This window comes from Anolis sagrei, chromosome 2 (assembly GCF_037176765.1).
Source record: "Anolis sagrei isolate rAnoSag1 chromosome 2, rAnoSag1.mat, whole genome shotgun sequence".
Classification (NCBI taxonomy): Eukaryota; Metazoa; Chordata; class Lepidosauria; order Squamata; family Dactyloidae; genus Anolis; species Anolis sagrei.
The window spans coordinates 213524682-213538281 of NC_090022.1; the positions used below are offsets into that span (position 1 = coordinate 213524682).

The 13600-nt window shown below is 39.7% G+C and overlaps 1 protein-coding gene across 3 annotated transcripts in view; it reads right to left on the minus strand.

The window, feature by feature from the left end:
• Positions 1-1826: 1826 nt before the first annotated feature.
• CCDC171 (coiled-coil domain containing 171) overlaps positions 1827-13600 on the minus strand; it is a 217845-nt gene continuing 206071 nt past the window's right edge. For all 3 annotated transcript variants that reach the window (XM_067464374.1, XM_060762416.2, XM_060762417.2), the window contains one exon: positions 1827-2264. In XM_067464374.1, the coding sequence (XP_067320475.1) occupies positions 2064-2264 (201 nt within the window). In that variant the 3' untranslated portion in view covers positions 1827-2063. The remainder of the gene's footprint in view (positions 2265-13600) is intronic.

Consider the following 13600-nt stretch of genomic DNA (forward strand, 5'->3'; position numbering starts at 1 on the left):
GATATTGATCAAACTAGACATCTTGCTTGTATGTATTATTTTTAAAAGGGGTACAACACAAAACAAAGCAAGCCGTTACATGTGCATAAGAGAACTGATACATGTTTGAAATTAACGTACAATATTCATTTTTCTTTTTTTTTTTTTGTGGCCGCAAGGATTAATACTAGGAAAAAGAAACAAATTCCCTTTACATGGCATCTTTATCCAAAATAGTCTACAGAAAACATGCTGTGAAAAGAAACTTCACTTTTAGGGTTGGGGCTTTTTCTTTTGCTACTTACATTTCTAAATGAGTACAGTTGCAATTGGACATGTGCAGCCACTTTTGTAAACTAGGAATAAAAAGTACTTGAAAAATTTTCAAAGTCCTAAAGAGTGGCTTTGGAGTACATTTTCCTCAAGATTTGCATGATTTTATAGTGGTAGGTATATTACATATGCAAATTTTTTATCTTCTAGGGCAAAAGAACAAAGAGAAGTATGAGTAGTCAAGACCCAAGGAATCAAATACCGCTCTTATCAAAGCACAAGACATTATAAATTCCATAAAGCAAAATGTTATTTTTCTAATGTATCCCTGATCCATAATGAGAAGCAATCTAACTTATAGATTTTGCATTCAATATCGCTGTCAAAAACTACATCACACATCAAATGTTAATGGCACTGGGGAGTTGGGGTGATTAATACCATAACAAATGGTATATATTACAAATTTTCCTTTTGTTCTTTACTCACAATGACCGTACAGCCAGGATTTAACCTTTAAGGGTTAAAGAGTTTAATCAATGTCAATGTCTGATCTTCTGAAGGCGATAAAGAACAGTCTGTCTAGCGATACCCAACAGAACATCACTTTGTCAAGCCACAAAGCGCCCAAAAGCTTGTCAAGTAAGTTACCAGAAACCTCTTTGTGGTTAGAACTCAGCTCCTTCCTGCTTGACCTATTATTTGATATTTGACCACTTGGTTGCAAGACACTTGCTCTTTCCAGCTGAAATGTCACTGGGGCATCTTGTCAGCTCCCCGACATCTCGGCCTGACATACAATTTTACTTTTGTGTGCTACAAGGCAGAAAATGCAGGGCAATGGCCTTGCTTTAAATTCTGTCAGCATCAAAGATGGGCGTCACTCTTGGGTCCTACCCACAACAACAACAACACAAAGAAGCCTATTTTGAAGGTCAAAACAGCCATTACTTTAAAGCCTTGCTGGCTGCGGAAACTAAATTTATTACCTGCAACCCTGGTCTGGGAACTGCCCTTATAAAAGTACATAAACATATCATCTGAAAATCTTCCTTGCGCAATTGTTTCCCCTTCCTTATCAAACGGCAGGCTTGATAAACGGATGAGTTTGCGCTGCCTGCAGGGACCGGATTCCACACTTAACTTAACTTGTTCAAATGGGCAAAGTGGTATCATGTAGCTTTACAAGGAGCAACCTGACCTTCTCACATTGACCAGGAGTGACATTATTGTGCAGGAGGAGAAGCAGTCACATCATTTCTGTTTTGCACAACCTGCTTAAAGTTTGCAACTAAATGCTTGTCTTCAGTTGAGCTGACAAGAGAGAAGAGGGGGCTCAGTGAACCATGGCGGGGCTGCCATGAAATGACAGGAATCATTGGCATACATTTCAAATAGCTCTCTCAATCCTATTAAAGTATTGCAGCCCTGTTTTAAAACAGACAAGTATGAAACAACTTTGATAGATAGAGACTAAAATGGCTTATTGATTTTTTTTTTAAGTCGGAGGAAAATTACCCAAAATGTGTCATTCTTTAACATTTAAAAATATATTACATAAAAATGAGCTACTATGATAAATAAAACTTTTCTTTTAATGGACTGCTTCACTACTCTGGGAGGGCACAATACAGGCAAGTATGAACAAAACTCCCCCTCCTTTCCCCCTCCAGGCAGAAAATAATGCAAAATTAAAGCCACAGAAATGCATAGAGACTGAACTGAAACTTCCTAATAAAAGAGGATTTTAATCTGTTTTTTGAAAATTCCTTACATAAAAAAAATGAAAGTCAGCATTCATTTTGCGTTGCTCATTTGCTACTGCTGGGAGTGATATGAAGAGCGGAGGAACAGGATAAGGAAGTTTGAGACTGGGGTCTATTGTGCACCAAGCCAAAAGCAGTATCATAATCCGACTCTCCCTTCAGCGGCAAAAAATCTGGGACGTAATTCTGGTTGATCTGGAGTAACGATTTTGAAGCTGCAGGGATGCTTGAAGTGTTGCGTGACTCCTAGAGAAAATACAGAGGAAGCAAAGAAAACAAAGTACATTCACATTAGCCTTGAGTCAATTAATAAAAATAGCAGAAATAATTTCTAGTATGTCGAAGAAGTTAGCAACAGCAGGTTGTAAGTCCCATTAAATTCAGCAGTACTTCAGCATGCCATGTTTGTTTATGGACTACATCCATTAACAGCAACTTCAGAAAACAAGTATATGTAAATGTGATACTTTTTATTAATATACTTTCTAATTTTTTCATGTGAACCCAGTGGGAAAAGCTTTTTGCATAAAAGACTACAATAACATCCTACCTGATTTCTTAGAGGTTAAAGTAAACCCTACAAATAGTATTAAAAAGCATATGCTCCTTTCTGTTACAAGCTTATTATAGTAATAAAAAATGAAATCTAATAAATAATAAAAGCACATGGAGGGAGGAATTCTACCTCTCCCTAATCTTTAGCTATTTCCTAGTTTGGAATAGGTAATATCACATACTCAATGGAAGATATTCAGCAGGATTTGTAACTACTTTCCATCAGAACCGCAAACTACTGCAGAAGAAATGGCTTAAGATATATTACTTGGAAATATAACTCCCGTGTAACAATACCTAGAAATCTAGCAGGTTGTTCCAAATGAAATACCAAGGCTGCCTAAACAATGCATAGTAAAATTCTGTAAATTTAAAACATATTTTTCATCCCACAGGGAGAGACACACAGAGCATGCTGCCACTACTAAAAATGCTATCAAAACAACTTTACTTAAAATATCCTTCACTATACACACAATAGTACTACTTTAACCCCTAGCATCAACATGCCATTATATGCATTGGGTGAACTCTTTAAGGTACCAAATATGGGACTCAGGAACAGAGTAAAAATTGCTGTAAGGGATTATTTGGAATTCTGCTACTGTGTGCTTCAGGTTTTTTGAGAGCTCCTCGCTTCGCCTTCTCCATTCCCATTACTGCTACTGGGGAGGAAAAAAAATCAATGGCTGCATCTAACACCTAGTTCAGTGATTTTCTTTGATGTTGCCTCTTTGATTTCTTGATACAACACAAGCTGTCTTGTAGCTTGGCTGAAAAGATGGACCTTTAAGAACCACCAATATGGAAGCAAGTTCAAATGGTTACCCCAAAGAGATATTTAAAAAGTAGTCATACTTCAATTCTACAAAGGTTTTGGATTGTGAAGACGAGCTACAGAGTAGAACATGAACTTGTAATCTTCAGCGCTATTGGATTTTCGTTAGCCCTGTTACACACAGTGTCTTCTAGCCCAGGCAATAACAATACTTTGTTGTATTCTTTAATAACCCCATTGATTTTAAGGGTTTTACACATCTAAGTGAAAGTTTAAACAATCCAAGTATATGCATATGATATCGGAGGAAAAAATACACCCCTGCGAGCATTTTTGTGCTACAAAACAAAAACAAAACAAATCCTTGCCTCACTAACATGCAGTCGTGACAACAGTGCTGTGCAAAGAAGAAATCGCTTTACAATATTTTTTTATAAGATCTTTCCTGCCCGAATTAATATGCCTTAGCATTCTGGTGAAAAGACATCAGTGTTGTCCAACATTTCATTTTCATCAAAATGCAGCCACCTCTTCAGAAAAACAACTGCAAAAGCCCAAGAAAGGGGGTGAAAAATCTGGTTTCCTTGGAGAGTTGCATGAAAAAAGTATGAAACTTAATGATTGGCAGCTAGTCAATAGACTGTTACAGGAAAAGGCTTCAGTGTTTGACCGAAGTGGTGGGAAAGGGAGGGGGGCAGGATCGGGTCTCTTTCATTGCTCCGGCCCAGGCTGCACCTCACAGGAAGGCGAGGGTGGAATAACATCCAACAAATGGAATGGAAATCAGATGGTCACAGCAATAGGAAAAGCTTTTGCTGCTGGTAATCCAGACCGTTTTGAACATGGACTCCTTTTTAACACTGAAAGCAACTTTCACCCAAGTGTAGCGTAAATTCGAGAAAAGCAAAAGAACATGGTCAGTGACTCTAAATGCATGTCCCTGTACAGTTCATCATATTATTCCTTCAGTAGAGATAAAATCCATGCTAGTGGAATGTCAGTGGGATAGTAAATCCATGTTTTACTTTAACCTGAACTTTAAGTAGCCATCCAGGGCCCTGACTGTATGTTTCTTTTCCAGAACCTTTGAAATTGGACTAAACCACGCAACAGATTCATTGCTCTACTTATCTTGTAGCATCCCTATTTGACCCACTATCAAACTGGCACCCTTCAGATCATGTGTGGCAACAACAGCTAAAATGACAATAACTGTGAACAAGTTGGGGCAGTTATTTCAAAACGAGTTGGACAATTATTTCAAAAAGAGTTACGTCTCTGGAACATAAATAAACTTTCATTGAAGTAACTGTATTTACTGACAAGGTACTTTTTTCCAGGCTTCTCTGGTCAGGAATTTGTAGTTCTTACATTATTAGGTATGTTCTTTAAAAAAAATCTGAGATGGTGTTTCAGAACTACAAGTCCCAGCATACTTCTTTGTTTTGGAACAATATCTAGCTTGGAAAAGGGCTTTTACCAGGCCCCACAACCTACCTTAGAACCAAGACACTACCACCAACATAGGGACCTCCAAGCACTGGAGTAGCTTGGTGAGTGAATTAACATCTACTTCTCTTCTAGCAGCAAGGTACTTGTTAACAAGTAGTTATTTGCTGTTGGAAAGTGCTTCATTACTGGGAGAAAGGATGGACATTTCTTCACCCACTGTCCCACTCCCTGGAACCTCTGAAATCCCTGTGAAGGTGGTGCCGCTTGGCTTCCAAGGTGGCCTTGAAGTAAGATTGTATCGGAAGACATAGCGACAACACTGCAGCTCTGTAGTTGTAGTTACATCTCTGATGCACAATTTCAGCCCAAATCTTCTAATACCACTAAGTTCACTGAAGTTATTATTTCTGTGAACTATATTCTCAGGGTGCATTGTCCTCTTGCATCACATGCACAAAGGTATATAAATAAAATAAACATATTCTACCATGAGTAGTGTCCATACACCCAAGTCAAGTTAAGTTTATGAGCTGTAAAATACAGGATATCTGCAGAAGAACCCTGACAGGTTATTCTGCAACAAGCTCCTCCACCCCACATTTCCTCTTGCCTTCAACATTCTAAAGGTTTTTGCAGTTTGTAGACAAACATACCAAAAGCCAGATCCACAATACTATCAGTGTCAGGTTAAGTCAATAGAGAAATTGTCCTACACAGCATTGCTATAGCCATGCATATTGCAAATATCCTCAGAAGGTTTGTGCATCATGTTGTTGTGATTCTTCAAGTCGACTCTGACTTATGGCAACTGCTTCATGGGGTTTTCTTGGTAAGAATTGTTCAAAGTGGAATTGACATTGCCTTGCTCTCAGGCTGAGTGAGGGCAACTTGCTTAAGGTCACCCATTGGATTTCCATGTCTGAGCAGGGATTTGAACTCTGGCCTCCCAGGATCCTATTCCAACACTCATGCTAGTCTTCATTATGCAATGTGACACAATTACTAAAAGCCCACTGTGAAGCATCTCAGGTATGTACTCTTTTACCAGTATTCAGTCTAACAAATAACAATTCTCAGCATTAAGGCTGACAATGTCCTTTTCCTCTCTTTTTCTACATTTTCGGTTTCAGTTACACAGTAGAAGCACTCCTTTTGTGTTAACATCAAAGCCCTTTTTTGGGCCAAGTAAAGCAGTTCCTAAATCATGCAAACTTCCACTTCCAGCAAGAGCACAATCCCAGAGCCTTTCTACTATTCAGTTTTACAGGCATCTGTTTTTGTTTTGTTTTTTTCAATTGCAACTTTCTCTTTATATGCTGGAGGAGCACCATGTTTGGGTGCAGGAGAAAGAATCAATTACAAGGAAATTAAAAATAGACTCTGTGAGCGGCTGCAGTGACATGTTTGCACAACCTCTGCAATCGGCTAGCTCTTGAATTCCCTGTACAGGAAAAGGTTTTTTACGCAAACAACAACAATAAAACTCCTTGATTAGTCAACATGGTTAATTGCCAGACTCAGAACCCCTTTGCAGAGATGAGTATCTATATACTGAGCTTCCAGCAGTCTAATTTTTGTCAAAAATGCTCATGCCTGATGCAGATCCAAGCTCTGGCAGAAAGTGGAAGCTGGGGAGGGAGGATGGAGAGCGAAGGAGAAAGACTATATTTACATTCACTTTGCCAAACATTAGCATCTTTTTGTCCAATCATTTGAATTCAGAAGGGTTAGGGGAAAACAGCTTAGAGAACAAGGGTTGACACATCCAGTGTGAAATCTTAAGGTGCTTGAATGCAATGAGGGAGAAAGTGAGACCGAACCACATCTCAGCTCCCTCACTGCGCTGCAGCCGGCGTGAACTTTGTGACAGGTCTCTGTCTCTCAGCTACACTTGAGCAGCTTTTGCTGACATTCAGCTGTCAGACGGCCTCCCTTTACCATGCCCCTAACATGCTCTACAGCTTCACCCAATTAACTTGCTTTCACTTGACACTGCAGCAAAAAGCTTCATAATAGGTGGTCAAGGTGCACGGTGCCTTCCTTGCCCTCTAACTGCTCACGCACAGCAAGATCCTTAACTACCTCCCCTCTTTTTGCCAGTTTTGCTCAGAAGTGGTGTGACTGTGATTTAGTCATCCCGTTTACTTAAACTGGGGTTCAGCACAGACACATTAATTGAGACTGGCTTTATTGTAAAAAACGCTTAACCAAAAAGCAGGGAAATTGGAAATTTTGAGAAAACTAGACAGAGTGTAATCTTTGCTGAAAATATACTACATTAGCAATAGAAATGCAGACAGAAAAAAAGACAGTGTCAAAGTCATTATCTCCAATAGGAACGTTTTATGATACAGAGAAAAAAGGGCTAGGCGCAATTAAAGTGTCTTTATGATTCAGCATTCTTACACTAGGAAAATCATTAGACATTTAGATGATTAACTCTATTACATACTCCATCAAACAGGAGATAGTATTTTAAGGGTCTTTTTTTCTCTCAAAAGTAAGTATTCCTAAATGAGTGTATCAAAGGAAGGAAATGGATCATAAATCTTTTAAGGCAAAAGGAAGAGATCTGAAATCTGGTTGTTCAGACAACACCTATTTTAACTGAAGATTACTATTTTTATTAGGATCCTACGACAAACATGTCACCTTGCTGCATGAAAGCCAAAGTGTGTAATAGATGAAAGTGGATATATCCCCATTTTTTCATGTCAGGAGTGACTTGAGAAACCGCAAGTCGCTTCTGGTGTGAAAGAATTGGCCGTCTGCAAGGATGTTGCCCAGGGGACGCCCGGATGTTTTGATGTTTTACCATCCTTGTGGGAGGCTCCTCTCATGTCCCCGCATGGGGAGCTGAAGCTGACAGAAGAAGCTCATCTGTGCTCTCCCCGGATTCGAACCTCTCACCTGTCAGTCTTCAGTCCTGCCGGCATAAGTGTTTAAACTACTGCATCACTGGGGGCTCCATATCCACATGATATGGCAACTACAAACAAAAGATATTGCACATTTGTAGAGAGCCAACATGGTGTGGTGAAGTGGTTCACAACCCGTGCGTCCCCGGTGTTTTGGTCTACAACTTCCAGAAATCCCAGACAGTTTACCAGTTGTTAGGATTTCTGGGAGTTGAAGGCCATTTTCCTGCTTCTTGGCAGGGGGTTGGACTGGATGGCCCACGAGGTCTCTTTCAACTCTATGATTCCATGATTCTAAGGCCAAGGCAACTGGTGATCCACAGGTTGAGAACCACTTGTGTAGTGGTTTGAGAATTGGACTATGATTCTGGAGATTATGATTTGGGTCTACACTCAGCCACCAGAAGTCACTGGGTGACCTTGGGCAACTCAGACTCTCTCAGCCTCGGAGGAAGGCAAAGGCAAAAGTCTTTCTGGGGAAAAAATCTTGCCAAGAAAACCTTGTGATAAATTTGCTTTATGGTCACCATAAGTTGGAAACTAATTGAGGGCATATAAAAAGAGCACTCGTCATAGCGTGATAAAGTATTACGCTGAAGTTTGCAGATCAAGATTTTTAGAAATCTTTTACAAATGTTAAAAAAATAGTTTTCAATGGGAATAAGGTGATTTTAAAAATTCTCCGGGATAGTCTTGAGAAGAAACATAAGGGACTAAGAGCCAAATAATCATTATCATTCCTGTTGGCTCTAACCTGGTCAATCACAGTGGGAGCTTATCTATTTCTTCCTCCTTACGTATCTGAGGTTACCCCACTGAAAGGCTTTGTGAGGAGGGGAACAAAAAGTAACATGTCCTCCACTCCAGCCATCACCTAAGTAAAAAAGAAGCACAATTAAAGTCCTGGCAGACCATGCAAAAAGAATCTGTGAACCTCACCTCCTCTAGGGTGAGACATCAGACCACAGACATCAGAAGAGCTGCAAGACCAAGAACAAGCCACAAGAGTAAAGACAAAGATCCACTCAGAGGAAAAGTATTCTTACCATACATCAAGGGGACCACTGACCGGATAGGGAGGCTGATGAAAAAAAAAACACAACAAACAAACTATAGACCTACTAAGAAAATCCAACAAATGCAACGTTCAGCAAAGGACAAGAGGGATCCTCTCACCTCTGCAGGAATCTACCATATACCTTGCAGCTGTAGTCAAGTAGACATAGGGACCATCAAATGCAGCACACAAACAAGAATCAAGGAACATGAAAGGCACTGCAGACTAACTCAACCAGAGAAGTCAGCCATAGCCAGAGCACCTAATGAACCAACCTGGGCACAGCGTATTCTTTGAGGGCACAGAAATGCTGGACAACTCTGACAACCATCATGTCAGAGTACAGAGAGATGCCACTGAAATTCACAAGCATGTGGACAATTTCAACACAAAGAGGAAACCATGGAAATGAAAAAAATCTGGCTACCAGCATTTAAAAAATTCTAAAATCGGGACAGCAAATAAAGAACAACACACAAAAACAGGGGAATTCCAGACAAGAAACAATCAGGTCCAGTTAATCACCTCCCAACAAAGGATTTCCCCAGGCAGGAAGCAGCCGACCTATGAAGCTGCTAATCAAGGTGATAATTGCAGAATTCACACTTGCCTCAAACAGACAAGAGTTCTGGACATTCCACAGATATATAAACCCCACTTGCCTTGTTTCCAACAAACCTCACAACATCTGAGGATGCCTGCCATAGACATGGGTGTAACATCAGGAGAGAATGCTTCTGGAACATGGCCATACAGCCCAGAAAACTCACAACAACCCTCTCCTCCTCTCTCTTAAGCAAAAAAGAGCAATGGACCTGTGAAGGACCACAGGAGAAACCCTCATTTCCTTCCACATATTTCCATCCCCGTCACAGTGAATGGGCTGAAGGTTGCAGACATGTTCAACATATCTTTCTTACAGAGCTGTACTTGATATCACAAGAGAGTGAATTCCCTTTCATTGCTTGAAATAGCAGTACTTAGCATGTCTTTCATATTAGAACTATGCCGCCTTGTATAAAGCACTCTCTAGGGGGGAAAGAACAACAGTTGTTATTCAGTACATTTGATAAACTGCTGTTGTACATAGATAACACATCTTGATGTGACTGCAACATGGCATTTGTAAAGAACTCACCCGCTGGGATTTCAGATGCTCTTCGAAATAGCTGTTCAAAAACTGAATATCCTCTCATGTGACTCATCCATTTTTATTCCCTTTTTCAAAAGCGGGATACGTATAACCTTAAATTCAAAGACTAACACGCCTTTTTGTTTGTTTGTAATATATCAGAGATGGTGCTACACTGAGTAAATTGCTTATTCAGAAAGGCAGATAAGGTTATGATTAAAGGAGGAATGCAAATATTTTATTCCATATGATATTATTTGAAGGACAATTGCATGAAATATCTAGTAGCTAGACATTTCGAACTATGTCAAGCTCACTTGAGAAGGTCGTCAAACATAAAAACTAGCTGCGTTGAAATACGTTTTCAGCCTGGTTAAAGTTTTACACACAGAGTTTTAATTTGGTGTAGCAGTACTGACCTTCGTACAGCCTCCTCCTACTGCAAAGAGCAGTATGAGAACAACACCAATCACTCGTGCATTTTATAAAATCAGAAATTATCAGAAAAAAGCAAATTTATTTTGAAAAGACATTGCTGAAAGAGAAGGAGAAACACCCTAATTGATATATGAATAACCAGGAGGGGAAAAGGTCATACTTTAGGCTCAATTTCAGTTGATGTCTAACATGCATGCAAGCTTCAAATTATGCTAACTGGGCAAGAAATCAAGCTTATCAGTTATAAACAATATGAGTGTGGGTGAGCTAGGGTTACAGCTTCTATTGTTCTTGGCCTCATTTATATACACAATTATACTTCTGACTGCACATAAATAAAACCCCAATAATTCAGCAAAAATTGTGTACACAGAGACAGCCATTACAGATTGACACCGGAACTGGAAAATCTCTTTTCCTGAAATGGTCATACAAGATGAAAGTCACTGAGCCAGTACAAATCAATATTTTCAGCATAACCATTTTAAATATATATATTAATGACCCACCTTGGTACAGGTGGTGCAACATTTTTCCAGAGATTGGAAATGCTTCAAAATTGAGATAGTGACAACTTTGTTTCCTATGCAAACTTTGTTCCATAAACAAAGTTATTAAAATATATACAGTATAAATGAGTTTCATGTTTAGACTTGGGCCCCATACCCATTATGTGTGTGCAAATATTTGAAAATTTGAAAAAAAAACACCCAAAATACTTATTACTTCTAACTTAATATGTGTATTCAAAATATTAAGAGAATGAGTGTATTAAACTCCATCAAGGCACCCTGAAAAATGAGATCAATCGTAAAGAGGATGTTTACGGAAACTGGGATGTATATGACCTCTGATTATCTTCAGATAACTCCTACATTGCCAAACTTTGTAAAAAAAAAAATACATACACAACTCTTTGGGTTTTTGAATTTTTGGAAAAGGTATGTGCTCCCTAAATATTCTGTAAAACTACAGGTACTGATTCTCTTTCCAAACAAGGTATGCATCCGGAGGACTTTTGGAGTCCGGTGTCAAATTTATGCTGATGACACACAACTTTATTACTCTTTTCCACCTAAAGCCGAGGAAGCTATCCTGGTCCTGAACCAGTGCATGCCATCAATAATGGACTGGATGAGGGCTAACAAGTTGAAATTAAATCCAGACAAGACAGAGGTACTCCTGATCAGTCAGAAGGCAGATCAGGGTGTGGGATTACAGCCTGTGTTGGATGGGGTCACACTCTCCTTGAAGACACAGGTTTGCAGTCTAGGTGTGCTCCTGGACTCATCTTTGACCTTGGAACCCTAGGTTTTGGTGGTGGCCAGGAGCGCCTTTGCACAATTAAAACTTGTGCGCCAGCTGCGCCTGTATCTTGAGACACAGATCTGGCCATGGTTGTCCACGCATTAGTTATATCCCACCTGGAATACTGCAATGCTCTCTACGTGGTGCTGCCTTTGAAGATAGTTCGGAAACTTCAACTGGTTCAGAGATTGGCAGCCAAATTACTAACTAGAGTGCCATACAGGGAATGAACAACACCCATGTTACAGCAACTCCGCTGGTTGCTGATCTGCTTCGGGGCTAAGTCCAAAGTGTTGGTCATTACCTGTAAAGCCCTAAACAGTTCAGGGCGGAGACTATTTGACAAACTGCATCCCTGCCTACAAACCTGCTCGGACACTGTGATTAGCAGAGGGGGCCCTCCTCTCGGTTCCACCCCCGTCCCAAGCGCGGCTGGTGGGAACGAGAGGGGGAGCCTTCTCTGTGGTCTCTCTTTCCCTCTGGACTTCCATCCCTAAAGAAATTAGAATAGTTCCTTTACTCCTCTCCTTCAAGAAACAATTAAAAACCTACTTTTGTACATTAGCCTATGGAGAGGAACAAGAATAGTTTACCATCGATTCCACCTCATCTGACGATGTTGACAACAATTACCCTAACTTATTGAAGAGCTATATTTTTATACATATTTTAACTGTTCATTGTGTTATTTATGATGTTTGACTGATTTATACTGAGGGTCTAAGCATCGAATAAAACTTGAGAAACTTGACTGATTTATATGTTTTAGCCACAACCTCTGAGGATGCCTGCCATAGATGCAGGTGAAACGTCAGGAGAGAATACTTCTAGAACATGGCCATACAGCCCGAAAAACCTACAACAACCTGGTCTCTACATTATTATACAGTATGCAGACAACTGCCCTTGGGGATGCCATTAAGAGATAGACAATGGAAAATATTCTTAAAATAAGGATGCAATTGAAACCAGATGTGGTTGTTATTGTTCGGGATTTCTAATGAAGAGTTTAACAGCATGACGTTCAGGGTGATTCATTACATGATATAGCAATGTTGGTCATTGACTGAAATAAAATATTCATTCATCATATAGTTAGAAGGATGTTCTCTGCTCAAAAATAGAAACCACAGTTCTCCATAAAAAAAACTGGAATGGATTATTAAACTCTTTGTAATGATCAAATTGGACAAATTATCAAATTTGATCAGAGAGAAATTCTTGGATCAATTTCTGAAGAACTAGAAATTGTTTTTGATCTTTGTAAAGAACGAAAGATTACACTTGAGGGATTAAGATATATATATAGAGAGAAAGATTGGGCGGGGGAGGGGGGGATAGAGAAAGCTTTTTAGCCAAAATAGATTCCTCCCTTTTACCAAAATACACTTTTTATATTATGTCCCCAGACTGATTTCAGGACTCCAATTCATCCTTTGTCTGGGCACTGCTGTGTTGTTGTTTTACCTGCATTGAAATTTGGACTGCTTCAAGGGTATACCCACACTGTAGAATTAATTCATTTTAACACCACTAACTGCCATAGCTCAATGCTATGGAACCAAGGGAGTTTTAGGCCTCCTTTGCCCTAAAGAGGGGCTGGTGCCTCAACAAACTATGATTCTTTAGCCATGGCACTTAAAGTAGTGCTAAGCTGCATTAATTCTACAGTGTAGGTGCACTCAAAGATTGGCTTCCTACCTATGTCCTGTCTCAAGTACCTTGTATCAGCTGGGAGGGAACGTCAAGATCAGGGGGAACATGGTGCTAGCGTCATCTGTAGCTTCCTTGAGATTATCCTTATCACTTGAGGCTATCACTGAATATTCTTTCCAAGGCTCGGTTTAGTGAAAGAAAGTTGTGGAAATCATGATTCTGGCTGTATCTAGGAGGAGACTGGACTGGATTGGAGCTGGAGAAAACCATTTTGTAACACATCCAACC